Raw genomic sequence first — 17,920 nt, forward strand, 5'->3', positions numbered from 1 at the left:
TGGTTTCTGTTGCTTTTTATTGGTGTTGCATACTTTAATAAGAAAGGTCTTTCATTCATGTCAAAATACTCCAGTAAATCAGTTCAAGTCCTCATAGTTGCAGAGATGCCATCTTCTAAGTCTTTGCTTTCTCCCTCAGATTTTTAGATTCCCCACCAGTATTTGTGCCCAATCCCTGAGAGTGTTCCCAGCTCAGCACACTCAGTTCTGCCTGGTTTTACTTTTCTTATCTTGCATGGTTTCAGTTTACAAACTCTCAGAGCTCAGCAACAGCTTCCTCAGTGATGGTGAACCAGGGTCAGGCAACAGAGCTACACAAAACCAGCCAAGGGTCAAGGCCAGCTGGAGCCCTGGGCTGCGGATGCCCTGAACCTGACAGCACAGCTCAGGGAAGTTGTGTGGTCCCTCTGTGACATCAAACTCACATTGAGTAGGAAGGACAACTGCATCGGCCAGATCCCATCTGGATGTGATGATGCAGCAGACTGGTACCCACAGGGATGCACATCTCTTCCTTCACGGGGATGCACATCTCTTTCAGCACATGATCTGAGATGTATCAGTCAAGATGGGTCACAATGATCCAGTGAGCACGATATTCCATGCACACAACAAACTGAAATACATATACAATCTGTATACATGTACATTATATATACATGTGCATATACATAAAATCATACAGTCTCAGATAAACAGACTGCTAAACTATAAATGCTCATTCCATGTTAAACACAATTTTTGAGGGTTTAAATAAAAATTTTAATGCTTTCTTCCTCTTTTAGCTCAGAATTATTGCCAGACAAGAAGTAGAACCACTCCTCTCAGCACCGCCCCTGCCCCCCCGCAAAAGCTGTTTCCGTGGTACCTAGCCTCACTGCAGCAGGCATGTACACAAATCTCTCAAGAAAACGACAGCTCCACTTTTATAGTAGGATCTTAAGGCTAGGGGAAGCCTTAGTCATGGCCATGGTTAAAGGACTTGTTTAAGTGGTCAGAATTTCAGTCTTGGGCTTTAAATTACAGATACTCAGCAGAATTGCATCCAGCTTCTGAGTCTTCACTGGATCTGATTTTTGCTGCTCTTTCCCCCCACCATTTTTTACTTTCTACATAGTGAAGTCTGATTTTTAAAATTTTTGTGTCATTCACTAATGAATTTGGGTAGGAGTAAGGTGGGGGAAAAAAACCCCAGCATCTCCATATCAAGTTGAAGTGTTGCAAAAATCATGACTTTGAAGCTTTCTGAGAAAGATATAAACTTATCAAATATCCACACACATACATATGCACCTCTTCTCCTCTTAGGTGAAGTTATAATAACAAAATAATGTCTTCTAGTTTTCCTTTCCACTGAAAATTGTTGCATACATACACTTTTCCTTCCAGTCAGAACTCATGGCAGTTTTTAAAATCCTGCTGACAGAAGTAGAGTGACAACAGTGTCACAACACAGAATGACAACACAGTTCACAGAACTTAAGTGTGAACATTTCAAAGGGTACCTGATTGCAAAAGGAAAATAAAACTCTTGATTTGCAGCCCAAGTATTAGCCTGAAAGGAACTTAATTACATTAACTGCAAAATTCTTATTACAAGATTTAAAAAAAAAAATTATGATTCTTGTATTTTGAGTTGTAATATAAACTGAAATTTATCCTACAAAGACTGATTTTAAATTGTGCCATGAAAAAGCTCAGAGAATTAAAAAATAGTTATGCTAAAAAGACTTTATGATAATGGGTGGTGGTGAAGAATTTGAGTGCATAACGGAGACATCTGCTTTGCAAGCAAAAAAAAATTACCAAGGTGGTCTCAATGACACTCCAAATATTGTTTATTTCTTCTGTCTATCCTCTAAAACCAGATCTACACACAGCATCATCCCTAACAACATCTATTACAGCTATCAAAAAAGGAAAAAGGAAAGGCAATATACAGAAGGGAATTTAGGAACACAGGACTGGCCAATTGTTTCTGGGGAACTGGAGATACATGCATCATAGAATTGCTTTCATAAGGTGATCAAAATACATCTTAAATTAAAGTGACAGGAAACTCATTGGAGGAGAGTTAAGGGACATTGGAGGTTAAAGAGACCAATTTTTGTCTTTTTGGTCCTTACCCACACAGCCATAAGGCACAATAACTCATCAGTTGCTCAGCTGCACAATTACTTTTAAGCTGTTCCATTTAAATGTAAGTTGATTTATGAAGCAGATCATGCAATTAATACACGGGAAAAAACCTCATAAATGAAGATGATGCTTCTGCTGTCCCTGAACTGACCGAAGAGCCACCACCATGGGACATGGGAGATCCACTCTTCAGGGAGATCCACCCTGAGGCTTAGCACAACAAGCTAAGTGCTCACAGAAGGCAAATTTTATTTTGGACAGATTTTTTTAAAAAGTGATTTATATTTCTTCCACCAGCTGTCAGCTGTGCCTTGCAGAAATGAGTAACAATTTGTTTGATATTGGGCACTACAGAGATCTTAGTAGTTTGTGAAGTAGTTTTCAACTAGCTTTTATACTGGCTCTATACAGTACTGAAAAGTTCACTTTGCACTCAGTATCTTCTGGCTCAGCTTCATCACTGTATTTTGAACAGGGGTTGACTGGGTATTAGGTTTGATTTGTCTTGAGTAAAGTAATTCTAGTGTCAGGACAAAATAACACAGTGGATAACTCTATTTTGCATTCAGATCCCTCTGAGAAGAAAGGTATCTAGACGTAAAACTATCTCTTTTCACAATAATAGAAATGCATAAGAAAGTAAGAACTTTACCATCAGTGACCCAGGAGCACAATGAACAAAGATGTTGGCAATTCAGGTGCTGCACACTTCCTGGAATCAGGACTTAAAAGCTAGATTTAACAGTTTGAAAATGTAACATCGTTTTGCCTTTTGTAAAAGAAGTGAGGACAGTTTTTCTGTTTTCAGAAATCATCAGTGTATCTTCAGCACCCAATATAATTTCAGAGAATCCAGCATATTCTTTTGATAACAGATAAAGTAAAATCATACAATTTGGAAGTATATTAAATATTTAAGTATCTGATAATTTTCTAAAATACATAGTTGTAGATTTCTGAGACTGAGGAAGTCAAAGGGAGAGACTGAAAGAGATTATGTGACTAACTTGAGGAAGCAAACCTCCATGTTGAATAATGACCCTTTGTCTTCCACCAATTTAAAACCCCCAGGGAAGTACTTTACAAATTTAACATTTTCAAAAGGCAGACCTGGTCATCTATTGAAGGCAAACAACTCCAAAGTTTCTTTGGAGTACGATCATTCCAGAAAAGTCTTTCATCAAAAAATGTAATCCAGAGTGATACATCACTTACAGCAATACAATCACCTGCATGAGCAAACACAGCTTGTCAGTAATTGTGCTTCCTTGCCCTAGGCATAAGTTTGTTACATATGGGAAGTGATAATACTTGTGGTTACAGTTCCCAGTATCAAATTTTCCTTTCCCAGTTCACACTTACTCATACCTATGCTTATCCACCAGCAGTTACATAAGATGCAATTCCAAACATTTATAATCCACCTCTTGCAAGCAATAAACCGCATCAAATTAGCCCCTGACGTGCTTTGTACTAGCAAAGTAATTTCCAGATCCATCATGAAGTATCAGGACTATTATTTGTCTACAGTCAGTACAGCCATTTTTTCTGGCAGTGTTACCTGCAAGTGCTTGTTTATATGAATTTATAATCCCTGTCACATAACTGAGAGACCCTCAGGCAAAAGGACAAATTCAGCATAATTTCTTTCCCCCATTTCTGGGAGTTGGAGTACATATCCATCTGATCCAACATCATGAGATGTCCCAGAAGCAACATCAGCGATGCTCCAGACTACTGATTTCTCCTGCTGATGTCCATCACACCCTACACATTACAGCATTTTTGGGGACCCTGAACCCTGCCATTACCTTGACTAACCTGTTCCCTTGTATAGCTGTGTACAGTTTTATCTACAGACCGCCCTTCACAATAAGCCCTTTCCACATGGCAGCCATCAGAGCGGAGAATGTTTCTTTCCATTTGTTTTTTCGTACATTTGTTTTTCCTAAACCTCCCCTGTGGGACTTCTTGCTCTTCTCAGAAGAATGTTGCCCCCATCTACTCACCTACTGCTACACCTAACTACTGTAATGAAAATCCAGTGTGTAGCTTAACCTGAAAGGCAACAACAACAAATAATTTTCTTCCTCATTAATGCTTCATAATTGTTATGTATAACTTTCTTTGTCCAGCCATTTCCACATCCTGGAAATAGTAATTTTCACCACATTTCTTTAAAATTTGTAGCATGTGGTAGATGTTCAGGCCCTCAAATTTTACTGGTAGTCAGCACGAGATACTACCAACTCAGAAGGTTTGCTTCTACAGTGCTTGCCAGATTCAACAAGCAGGTAGGTTCTACCATCTTAAATATTCTGAAAGTGGGGTTTTTTTTGACTGACAACTGCTTTCAGTAAATAGGAATTCGTATTCTATTTCGCAGACTCATCTTTGAGAGATGATAGAGGTACAACAGCATGTTAGGAAAAAGAACATCTGCTTAATGTCAAAGTAGTGCCCACTAACTCAGCAATGACTGTCATTAGTGTCAGCCGTGGATGCAGCCGCTGCTCTGTCCTTTCAGCTGTGTTAAGTGACAGGAACCAAACCCAGAGGGCTGAGGCATCGGTGGGAGTCGGCACAGGGAGCAGAGGAATTAGCAGGAATTAAGCGTTAGGAAAGACTCCACAGAAGTTTTGCTACCACAAAACAATACATCAAACAAACAAAAATCTACTCATATTCCTTTCTGTTGACTTGAAATAGACCTGGAAAAAATTCCACAATTTTCACTGGATTACAGTTTAAGCACAAACTTTAGGTTATGTCTTTTTTTTGCAAACCAAAATGCAAGTAGGGCACAAGCTAGAATGGAAATATAAATGATTATTTAGCTCAGGTCTGATCTTACAGAGTCAGCAAAAGAAGCAAAGTAAGATCAAGACCTTAACCACAGGAGAGAAAAGTACAATATGCATGTCCCTGTTATATAAAATCTAGTGCACTTGTATTGGTTTAGCAGGCTGTATTATACTCCCTTCAAACTTGTATTTAAAGAAAAAGAATAACAAGGCATTTGAATTTAGCATACAAAGATTACAAGAAACTGAAAATTATACAAAGCCTGAAGAAAAGCAGAACTGCCTGCAGGCTCAGTTATCAGCCTGGATGACAGGCATATGAAAATAAGTTGCTTGGTCATTGTAACATGAAACTATGAAAAAGCCTCCCCTGCAGAGTAAGACATAATCTATGCAGCTTTTTCCCAAGAACACTGTTATCTCCCCTTCCTTAACCCAGAACTCACTACAAGCTCCCCATATGCCACATCATTTTCAAAACACCAAACACTGAGGTTTGCATACAAGACCTAGGTATTATTTGTGCTCTTGATTTAGAGAATTTTTAAATTATTATTTTAGACTCTTTCATTAAAGCAAAATTGATTCCAGATTTACCGCTGAAAAGTCTCTAGTAGCATATAATGCCATGAATGAATGTGTTGTTTTGTTAACCTGGAACCATCACATATTTCTGGATACTCCACAATCAATGAGTACTGATCTAATTATCATTAAGGTTTCTGACTTTAATTACTCTTAATTACACTTTATAAAAATGAAAACATAAAAAGCTTGTATAATATTACAAATGCTTATGACTGCCTTTCACTTATAGCCCTTCAAAAACTGCAAGAAATGACCATGTCTAGCAAACCCCCGTTAGGAATGCCACCTTGTGGATAAGAGCTGTATGGAACAACGATTCCAGGTAAATTTCACTAAAACTTTCACTTGCAAAATACTGGTTTTGCAGAAATGAGCCGCTTATGCGGTGTTTCAGAACTGCATAGAATCCTTTTATTAACCTTTCTGGTTGAAAACTACTGTGAATATGGCTTTCCCATCCTCATCTGTATAAAATGCAAATTAATTATGCAGGGAGCACTGGTTTCATTATGAGATGGGATGCATTTATTACCATTTTAAACAGAATCAGATTGCCACAGATACTTAGTAAAAAAGTCCCCTAAATGCCTGCTCTATTTAGATATAATTTAGTGAATTAGTTTAAAATGTAAAGAAAACATGTATGGGGAATTAGAGAATTAGGTTGTGAGCTGTAAAACCTGCCTGCAGAGGCACATGGCAGAACAAAGGAGCACATGGCGGCACACAAAGGCTTGTCTCCACCGGGCCCTGGGGGAGGAGGTGTCACACGGCAGAGCCCTATGGAGAGGAGCCTGCCGGGAGCTGACAGACAAGTGAACAGCGAGTCACCACCCCATAGGAGGACATTGAGAAAGTGTGTTGGTGATGTGGCAACATGGGATAGATCACGCCATATAAGGAAATACTGTGTCTTAGAAAAGTGTATAAAACCAACTCACTCCTTTGAATAAAAGATTCAGATTCCCTGCCGGTCTGGGTCAAAGATTCAATCGCCAGCAAATGGTGCCCCGTGTGAGGAATTCATTATAAGCCTATCTGTGCGTCCGTCGGTGAGCCCCATGGGACTTGAAGTGCTGCTGCAAGCAGCAGGAACACTGGCCAGCGATAATCCCTGGTACCACGTTATGTCTCTGCCCTCTGCGGAAGTGCAGCAGCGGCAGATGCGGCAGTGTAGAACGCAAGCGCGCGGCAGCAGAGGGCACACGCTGGCGAGCGCCTGGCGGGGCCGCACAGCGCTGGCGAGCACATGGCAAAGTCGCGTGGCGGCCGCGCCCGGAGGCCGCCCCCCACACCGTGGATGGGCGGGATCAGCGGCGCTGAAAGCTGGCGGGGCTGCAGCTGCTCAGCGCAAGGCGGGGGCCATGGGCGGCTCTCTGCATGTAAGAGGTGAAGAGATGGGCTGGCGGACCTCTGCCGGCTGCCAGAGGACCTCTGCAGAGCTGCGCGGCCACCCAGGCCCGCACAGCCAGCGGGGCCCACGTGGCCAGGGGGACCCACACGGACAGCCAGACTCAAGCCGCTACAACCGGGCTCCTGTCTCCTGCCCCTTCCTCGGGGGTGGGGGAGCCTGCAGCATTCAGCATTTGCACCAGCTTGTGCGAGAGCAGCTGCAAGCTAATGCTTTTTTTTACCACACCACCTTGTGACACCCTGCATTGGTCTGATTGATTTTTGTGATAGAAAATAATTATAATTTGTAAGCTATTTTTTTAAGCAAGAATTAGACTTGTTACCTTTTGAAACCTTTTGAAACCACTTAAAAAGTTAATGTTATTATAATTGCAATGTCCAAAGCCTAGATTTATATATATTCTGTGAAACAGTGAAGTATTTAAGCAGTTAATGATATTACCTTGCTTATTTTTACTTGGTGCACACTTGTTGTGTTAGATGTATTATTTTATTGTTCATAGTAAGAAAACTGCATGTTATGTTCCATATTTTCCTGAATTGGGTAAATTGAAAGATGTTCATGTTACATATTGTTAGAACAGAAAAGGGGGAATGCAGAGATGGGGTGTACCCCCCGCAAAAGACTGTAAAAAATTTTATATGTTCTTAATTTTTCAATCGCATTCAGAATGATATTACTAAAGTTTTTAAGCAATTTTATAAGTATTTTTGAGAAACCCTCTCAGTCAAGGCTTAAGGCTCTGGCCAAGCCCTAGCCTTGGCTGACTAGGGATTTATACCATCAGACCCAAGGGTTTCTGCCCTAAAAGTGTAGTCAAGTCATTTTGACTTGCTAATTTGAGCTTACAAAAGCTGGACCCTCTTTCAAAGTAAACTTAAAAGTCTTGCCTAAGAAAGACTTTCTAAGTCTTCTCTAGATTCAACAAGACCTTCCAGCAGTTGTAGACTCTGAGTGATAGTAAAAGCTTTAGACAACTTTATGTTGTTTCTCAAAGTTCTACCTGTTTAATAACTGTCATAATTTTTATTTGTATAAAACAGAAAAGGGGGAATTATGGGGAATTAGAGAATTAGGTTGTGAGCTGTAAAACCTGCCTGCAGAGGCACATGGCAGCACAAAGGAGCACATGGTGGCACACAGAGGCTTGTCTCTACCGGACCCTGGGGAAAGAGGCGTCACACGGCAGAGCCCTACGGAGAGGAGCCTGCCAGGAGCTGACGGACGAGTGAACAGTGAGTGACCATCCCATAGAAGGGCATTTAGGAAGTGTGTTGCTGATGTGTCAATACGGGATAGGTCATGCCATATGAGGAAATCCTGTGCCTTAGAAAAGTGTATAAAACTGACTCACTTCTTTGAAGAAACGATTCAGATTCCCTGCCAGTCTGAGTTCGTGATTCAATCGCCAGCAAATATGTTTTAATCAAAATACATTGCTAGAGCAGAACCTGTGAGTACATTTTACCTTCTCTAAGCTTTAACTGGTATATAAAAGTTCAAGTTTAACCACAAAAAGGAAGCATTGGATTTTCCCATTTGTCATATAAATCTTGTTATGAGCTGAAAATGAATTGAAAATGGCCATTGCATTGCAAGTTGCTTGTAAAAGCAGAGAGAAAAGGGGTCCAAAAATATCTAATAAATTTTAAAAGATCTCTAACTTTAAAAAGTTTGGAAAAATAAATAATAATTAGCTACATTCAATAAAGCTGACATTTACACAGACACTTTCCTCCTGTGCTGTTCACCTCATTTTCATAATGAAAGTATATATAGCCCAAACCATCACAAGCCGAATTGTATAATGAAATTTAAAACTAATGAGGCATATCCTAATAGCTATGAGTCAAGTCAGGGTGTGCATTAGTAGTCCATTTGCAATTCTCTGGAGACAGAAAGAACAAGGCTAAACATATCCAGTAGGCTATTTAGCACACAACTTCCTCTGTGTACTGATCACACCACAGCAGAACTGAAATTAGTTCACAATCTCTAGCTCTCAAACCTCTGTGAAATGCTGTTCATGCTTTTGTTAACAGGCAAGTTACTCCTGGGGCAGCCAAACACGACTTGTGATTGTTTGGTTTGACCTCTTGTGTAACATGGGTCTGACTTGTCTGAATTAGTCCTCTTTCTATCAAATCACATTTTTTCAGGAAATCATATAATATGTCCAGACTAGGGATACCTTACTGTTCGGTTACGTACCTTTATCTCTTTTTGTAACATGTCCGACTTCTGCTTAGACTTGCTGGATCTTTCTCTGTTAGGTGGAACAGTTCATTATTATCAATTTTTCTCCAAAGAGGATTCATCTAGGCTGATTCTTCTTTCACTAAACTAAGCAGATTCTGTTTGTTGAGACTCTGATGCCAGTGCTTCTTTTTAATACTTTTATCGCTCTCATGACTTTTCTGTCCAACTTCCCAGCATTACTGAAAATTGTGACTACTGAAATTTGGCATAATATTCTTCCAAAAGGTTACACCAAAGTCAAATACAGACAGTAGTACTACTTCCCTGACAGTATTCCCATTTCTAACCTCAGGATCTCACTGGTCCTTTTGACCACAAGGCATGCTGAAAATCTGTGTTTGGTTGAGAATGCACATTTCCAGACACTATTCAAAGTCAGCACTTCCTACCACAAATTGTTCAACTTGTTAAGTATGTTCTCAAACCTCTATGGTCCGAAAAACACAGGTCTGCTTTAGGCCAGAATGAAATGCAAATTGCTTACAGCTCCTAACCAGGCAATTAATCTTGCTCTGATTAAGTGGCTCCTTAGTATTTAAGTTTCGTGGCATTTGTAGATTTGAACAATCATTACTTTATTTCCTCCTATGTTCTTAATAAACTCATGGTTAAGAGCCAAATCCTGTGTGAATGCACATAACAAATCTGTTCAGTCATTCCTTTCTGATTTACATTTCAAGGTGTTTTGGGTTTGACTCAATTATTGTCATGATGAATTTTAAATTTGGGGGTGATACCTTGCATGTTTCTATAACAATAACTTCTTTAAAATAAAATAAACTGTTTGAAAATCTAAGTCTATTCCAAATCTCAGTGACAAAATATCTAAATAAAATGCTGGAGTAACAATGCTGGTGCTATGTAACTGATTTCATGAAACTTGAGATACACTTTTTATGAAAAATGTGTTCCTATGTTGCACAAGGAACACACTGTGGATGCTCTCCTTGGTTAAATTCTATAAGATACTGTACATAAGCAAGTAAATCAGGTGTTTTCTTAACTCTGCTAAATAATTTTCCTATACAGTCAAGAAAGAGGCCAGACAGCATTTTAAACATTTATCAGGGAATAAAGTCTTCTCGAGTAAAAGGGACAAACAGATCTATGTCTAGGAGATCTTCAAAAGTTTTAGCTAAACTGGAGAGCAAGAGCAAGAGTCATCTTTTAGATTGCTACATTCTGAAAAATCTGAAGCACCAGCTTCCCAGTTCTCATAAGCAAGCTGAGCACATTGTAACTGCTGTGAAAAAACACAGTGACATTTAAATCCTCCTTAAGCTGCTAATACATGTTCAGAATCAATGGCCCATTCACATTAATTCTCTGACATTAACTGCTCATTGCTGTTTAAACCATTCAAGTAATTTTTAAGCCCATGATCCTGAAATGATATTAGAAGTGTACCAAAGTTGCTTCACAACAGCTAACAGACAACTAGCTCATCTCTCCACTGAACTAAACATGAATAAGAAATATTAAACAGTCAGAGATTTGCTTTTCCATACTAATCCTCAGAATACAGGCTTTGCATGCAGCACTGGACAAGTCTGTGGTGCAATGTAAACAGAGTGTTTAGACATTTGCTGGTTTTGATCTGTGTTTCTTTTTCTATACATACTTCCTTCCAGAATGATGCAGATTATCTCACTAAAACCTTAGTCTTAGCAGTGAATTACGACATTGTCATCAACTATACCCCTAATTTTCAAGGAAACACAGGATGGAACACATCTTTCATGACTTAAGAATATCAAACTCCGAAAACCACTTATTTTAGTAGATTTTCTTCATAGCAGATTGATAAGGATTTACAAACATATTTGCAAAGAAAGTGCTATAGTGTGGATCCTGCAGTATTTATTTAGAAAAAAATACAGTGGATACAAATGAGTAATGTGTATTTCAGGTATGCCAAACATGATATACTTAATAGCAATGTCTGTTCTTGATGTCCTTGAAAGCAAAGCTGACCTTTTGAACAACAAGAATCTTCCCTGTAGAGTTCCATCAGATAAAATGTTCCAGCACCTCAAAACTGTAAACAGCAATCCTTTCTAGATCATAAAATATTAAGAACACAAAATTATCTTCTGATGCTCTATTCATCCTTTACCTTACATTACTCTCTGTCACCCTGAGAAGAAGGGCTGTGACTAAATGCAAGTAATGAGCACCTGGTACATCTGTAAGCAAAACAAAGCATTTCTCACATAAATAAAAAGTGTAAACATAGACATTATATTTGTCCTTACATTTGTTCAATTTGTCCCTAAGGTTTTCCATGTAGTAGCAAGTGTTCAGCAAAGATTTATCTGTACAGAAGAATAACAGCTTAACTAAAGCTATGTTATTACTCTGGGTCAACAAAGCCAGTGGAAATGTGTAGTTCTGCATGCTCACACTCTCCATCAACCTGGATTTTGTTGATTGATATTGCAACATCCTGCTAGACAAATAGGAACGAACTGTGTACACAGCAAACCTAAATGGCTTAAAGAATCCTGCTAACCAGCACAATATAGATTTGCTGTTCTGTACCATTGGCACACCACCTTTGCCTTAAGACGTTAATAGAAAATAACGTATGGCAGCACTCAGTGTGCACAGTGTCTGCACGCTGAACACACAAGACAAAAAGGGCACTTATGCCCAGTCTTTAATGCCTTTTGAATCTTTCATCATACTGACAGTGGGGAAAAAAAGGACTATAACAGTAGCACAATATTTGTTGAACTACGGTATATTACTGACACTAAGAAAATCTAAGCTGGGAAGAAAGGGGGATTGCTATCCTATGTACACACAGCCAGCTATTCTGAGCATGCTGGAAATTTTTTCCCTTCCATTCCTGTAGGCCCTGCAGAACAAAAGACTGTACACTACAGCTACGAGAACACAGCATTAACACCAGGTCACAAATACTGTGTACATCCAGGATCACAACACTACTGCAGCATTTTGTAATGTCCATTACTAGGATCCACAAGCAGATGTAGTGCACAAAAATAGTTTACTGAAGTTAACAGACACTCTGAGAAATTTATTAATACTGTATGTGCTCATTAACCACTGCCCTTATACACCTTTAGTCCACGTTGAAAGCCCTTACCTAAGTACAAGTGCTCATTTTTTTACTTATTTAATTTATATCAACTGCTATAATGGCTCATGTGATAGGAAAGCAGCAACTAGAAATTCAAATCATACTTGGGTTACTGCCATGAACTTTGAAATAATGATTAAGTCATGCCAAAATAAAACCCCTGCTAGTTTATTTCTGACCAGTTTATCTAACACTGAGTTATCTCAGGGTAGGATGTTGGCTTCTAGTCTTATCTTGTTTAGAATCTCAGTTCTTCCCTCTCAGGTACTTTCTAAGAAGACAAGCTCTTCTTTGAAGATGTTTCCACAAAGTATTGTAACAGTGTGTGACAAATTGCCCTGTCATGCCAAATTGAATTAAGCCCCATGGAACTAGGTACTGCAGGATTTCCACCAAGTCTGTATGCTGAAACCAAACCTTGTCCCAGTAATTCAATCCAGGCAATTTGGTTTGTTTGGTTTTTTTTTTTTTTTCTGTTTTCAAGATTTAGAATTCTGGTTTTGTACGGAGCACATCCAGAGAAAAAAATTACATTTTTTTCCCACTTGGAATTACTGTAAGAATCAGACTGGAACATACAGAAATACAAGGTGGATGTTCACTCAACACTGATACAAGCATTGCTTCTTTCTTGGCAATATGCTTATGAAACTTTTTCTTACAGGACTTGGATTTTTTTTTTAATTACATAATCATGGTCTTTCTCATGCCATGTTTGGAAAATGATGAAAATTCCCCTGCCCTACAAGGACACTGAGTAAGTCAAATCTTTCCACACTGGAGGAGGTTCAGTGGGCACTTCAGCACAGTTTTCCAATGCTTCAGTGGTGGTTAGGAAGAGATTGGAGGCTCTCTCTTCCAAGGAGCCATATGGAGATGACAAGGGGGAAGCTGCACCAGGAGAAGGTTCATTTTGATATAAGAAACAAATTTTTTCAGTGAGAACACAATCACTGGAACAGTCGCCCCAGCAATGTGGAAGAGTCTCCATCTCTGGAAGTTTTTAAGACATAACTGGACAGGGTGCTACATAGTCTCATCTAGGCTCCCTTAGTCACAAAAGATTGGCCCGGATGTTTTCAGATCACTTCCAACCTGGTCTGTTCACAATTCCATGAAAACAAAAAGTTATTTTTCAAAGTTCCTGCAGACATAGTGAATGAGGTTTGAGCAAAGAACTAGAAAGGTCCTAAAAAAGTATCTAAGAATGGGAGAATCTAGAAAGCTACTGTGTCACACCCATGTTCTCAGCTACATTTAATGATACTGCGTATGGATTCACTGTGGCAAAGGCACATCACGCTTGAGACTTTTACCTTACGCTGGAGGAAATGACAATTCTTTAAAATAGTTTGCCAGATGGTGTCTTGTTCACTTCTAGTGTGGCAAAAAGTACAAGCAGGCACATAGAGGAAGCTGTCAGATACGGCAACAGTTCAAAGCCCCAAGAGAATGTAGGAAATGTTGCCTACTGAAGAGGCAAAAAAAAATGTTATCAATTACCAGATTATTTGAATCTTAGTAGGAAACACAACTTCCCATATCTATATGTCCTTATATCTGAAGACTCTTAGCTCTTTACCTTTAACTGCATGCCACTCAAAACTTCCAATACATCATTTTACCATTTCTCATAGTGTGAAATGTAGTTTATGTCCTTGCGAAATATAATCTTCAATTAGCAGAATACATTTGTCCATAACCACATGATCTCCCAGGATAATCCAGTCTATTTTTTCTTCAGGGAAAAAAAAAAAGCAAAGAGCCTGTCATTAGCAAAACCACGTAGATATATTTTAGGTTACATAATGAACACTTCTGATGCTATCACACTGGAATTCATCCTTCACTTTCCTTGATGAGATGCCAAGCAATTTGGGAAGCTTATTTCTTACGCTAATTCATGCAAAGCATGAATAGAACAGAACATCAAGGAAATTAACTTATGAAAAATATGAAAACATAAGTATTAGAACAAGAAAAGCTATATGATCTCAAAGACAAAACATAATACAAAAAACATATGCAAATAAATGGTGAAGTCTGATTCTTATTTAAGAAGATGGCTGTTACTACTAGCAGATTCTCCTATAGTACTAAAAAAGGATTCTAAAGTTGAAAGTTCAAATAAAAAACATCTAGGAAAAAGACTACAAGACAGTGGAGGAAGAGCCACACCTCAAATATATTAAAAATATTGAATTAGGTTTTCTATTTGACACAGGAAAATATTTGGGAGAAAAAGGTATTAAAAAAAAAAGATCAGATTTTTTTACTTAGACACTGGCCACACAATACATAGAAGGTAATATATCACAAAAGTCAATGGTTCAAGGATTAATAATAATACAAGGATACTTTAATCTTTGTAGTGAAATCAACTCTCGTTAGTAACATATGAACACCATTTTATTATCTTATTATGTTTCAGTGCCCTAAGTGAAATGAGTGGAAGTTTAATTAAAACATCCACTGACCAAAGGTTCACATCATTGTGGCAACAAAACCCGAGCTATTAGTTCCAGAAAGGTCAGACTTCATTATCTGCCTCCTTCCATCGAGGATCCTTCAGGCTTGTGAAGGAGACAGCACTGCCAAGGAAAGCCAGCAGTACTGGCTTCTCTACTGTGTGTGATCCGCAAAATGCTCTTCCTCTTAACAGTTTTACACTCTCGATTCACAACCTTTCACCACCACTAGAAATCTCACACATTACTTACAAATACTGTTGAAAGCTCGACAACTGAATCTAAAACTGTGTGATAAGCTGTGGACTGGACACAGGCCAGATGAACAATGGCTTTAGTAAAACATGCAGCTTGTTAAGAAGGTATTACAATTGTGGACATTGGATCAGTTGCTCAAAAAACTTTCATAAAATGATTTTGAATTAAGGTTTCTATATGGGACATCAGTGCAGTCATATCAGCAGCACAGACCTGGTGATCCCCATTTCCTGTCTTTTTCAGGGTCTCTAATAGGCCCCAGTGGATTGGAGGCAGAGCACTGTAAGAACTCAGCAGGTGTAGCTGACTTAATGGATTCTGGTTTATTTCTGCAATCCTCAAGGCCCTCAAGATAGCAGGTGCAAACTTAGAATAATGAGCTGTAGATGAAATAATAATTGGGCAAGTTCTATCTTGTAATCGATCTGCAACTACTTTAGCTACAGCTGTGTGTGTATCCAAAATATATCCTGTGGTACTGTACACAGAGTGAATGGCAGCCAGGCAGTCCTCATGAGAGCACCAGCCAGCCACTAAGTCCTGTTGAAGCTTTCCAAGTAGATCTTTCTGCAGCTGGAAGTGGCCCTGATTTTCCAGCTGATTAAATAATTTTGTCACCAGTTGTCCATCTTCATTAGCAATCAGGTGTAAGTATCGCTCAAGATTGGAGGACTTCAAAATATCTACTGCTGGTGAAAAAGTGGAAACTAATTTTCTTCCCCTCAAATCATAAACACCTGTTCTTATGAAGTCAGTCAAAACATTGTTTTCATTGGAAGCACAAATACATTTTCTAATAGGAATGCCCATCATTTTAGCATAGAGAGCAGCTAACATGTTGCCAAAGTTTCCCGTAGGAATGCAAATATCTACAGGGCTTCCAAAAGAAATAATACCTTGATGAACAAGATCAAGGTATGCAGAGGCATGATAAACTATCTGAGGAAGCAGTCGTGCCCAGTTTATGGAGTTTGCTGCAGCTAAAGCTGTTCCATATTCTACTGTAAGAAAGCCAGTAAAATCAGAGTTAGTAAAGATTTGCTTTATAGCTGTCTGGCAAAAATCAAAATCAGATTTGACACCCACTGACCAAGCATTTTCTTTCTGACAGCCAATCATTTGTGATTTTTGAATTGGGCTTACTCCATCCTCAGGAAAAAAATTCACCAGAGCAATTCTCTGTTTGTCAGTGTCATGGAGACGACTAAAGCCATCTAGAACAGCACTCCCTGTGTCCCCAGAAGTAGCTACCAGAATCAAGTAATTGCAACTTCTGGGAATGCAGTAAGCAAATAAATGTGGCATCAACTGTAATGCAAAATCTTTAAACGATGCTGTTGGTCCATGAAATAACTCAAGAAGGAACTGGTTTCCTGCCAGATGCCTAACTGGGGCAATTTTAGAACAACTAAAGTTTTCTCCATATGCAGTTTCAATAATTTCTGCCAGCTTAGAAGCAGGAATATCATCAGGATGTATGCATCTTTCTAGTATCACCTGGGCTCTTTCAGTGTAAGTTGCTTCTATCAGACCTTGCCATTCTTCAGCAGTGAATTTTGGAAGCCCTCTCTCAGGAACAAAGAGTCCTCCATCAAGGGCTAAGCCCTGAGTAACAACGTCACTGAAATAGAATTTATGAGAGTCTTCTTCCGTACTCCTTCCAGACCTACTAGACCTCGTTGAAATGAAAGTTTCCAGTTCTGAGTCTTGGTATCTCTTCACAGCATCAAGTACCTTTTCTGCTACAACCTCTGCTGCAATATCCCCTCCACAAAGAACACGGATGTCAAACCACCTTTTGTAGAACTGCTTCCTAAATTGAAGTATGTCCTTGAGAGAAATACCAGGAGACAGGCCCACTATACGATCCATTTCCTTTGATTTCAGCCTGCTCATAATGACTGTTGTGGGCACATCCAGATATACAACTATTCCATTTTTCTTCATGTGCTGCATGCCAGCAGCGTGCATTGGATTGGACCCGCTAAGGGAAATTACACTTCCAGATGCTGAGAACTTCAACAGGGCTTTTCCTTCCTCCTCTAGAAATTCCTCATTACCAACATCCTGCAGTTTTTCTGACACGCTCATATTCCACGTTGTTTCAAGGACATCGTCATCTATGTCTATGACAGGGCAATCCAGTTTCTGGCCTACTATTCTCCCAACTGTTGTTTTCCCAGCACCTGGAGGTCCCATCAGGATAATATTTTTCTTTCCAAGAAGAGAATGACTTGATAACCATGACTTCCATATCTGTGCAAATGCAACAGGTCTTGAAAGCATCAGTTTTAAACACACGCTAGAAAGACTGTTTTGGGTTATTAGTCTTAAAGGCTGATACTGAAAAATGTGAAACATCTTCTGATGAGTTATTGTGGGTTTTTTTCCAAGACAACTTGACAATCCACTTAGCTGCTTCAGAAAGAAAAAAACAAAAAAACAAACAGTAACTAGTCCTTCAGCAAACACCTATGAAAAAATCCTCAAGGATATAAAACTTAGAACAAGACTTCAAACATAAATCCAGCTACAACTTCATCAGTGCCAAGGAGGTATTTTTCAGAGTAAGACTTATTCCCCTCTCCTGCATAGTTCCGGCTTGTTTCCACTGACAAATCCACCTTCAAACAGTCCATGTCCTCAAGGTAAAAAAAGACATCCAAGCCTAACACTGTCATACTGTTTGCAAATAATATTGCTTATAGGAATTCAAAGTCAAGTAGCTTTTCTTCTAGTACACCTGCTTTTATACTACACATTTTATACTACACATTTATAAGCAGCAATTACCTTGATTACCTTCTTGTAATCTTGTAAATGTTAACAAAACATGCATTTGTCCCACCTCCCAAGAAAACTTTTTTTTAATACTTTCTTTCTA

General features: G+C 39.0%; 1 protein-coding gene across 6 annotated transcripts in view; it reads right to left on the bottom strand.

Annotated features, from left to right (window-relative positions):
* THNSL1 (threonine synthase like 1) overlaps positions 1 to 17,920 on the bottom strand; it is a 19,877-nt gene continuing 1,957 nt past the window's right edge. For 4 of the 6 annotated variants that reach the window (XM_048294812.1, XM_048294823.1, XM_048294829.1 and 1 more), the window contains exon 3: positions 1 to 17,454. In XM_048294812.1, coding sequence (XP_048150769.1) covers positions 15,172 to 17,454 — 2,283 coding nt within the window. In that variant the 3' untranslated portion in view covers positions 1 to 15,171. The remainder of the gene's footprint in view (positions 17,455 to 17,920) is intronic. The other 2 variants (XM_048294796.1, XM_048294839.1) reach the window with 1 other exon arrangement.

This window comes from Corvus hawaiiensis, chromosome 1, assembly GCF_020740725.1.
Source record: "Corvus hawaiiensis isolate bCorHaw1 chromosome 1, bCorHaw1.pri.cur, whole genome shotgun sequence".
In the NCBI taxonomy this organism is placed as follows: Eukaryota; Metazoa; Chordata; class Aves; order Passeriformes; family Corvidae; genus Corvus; species Corvus hawaiiensis.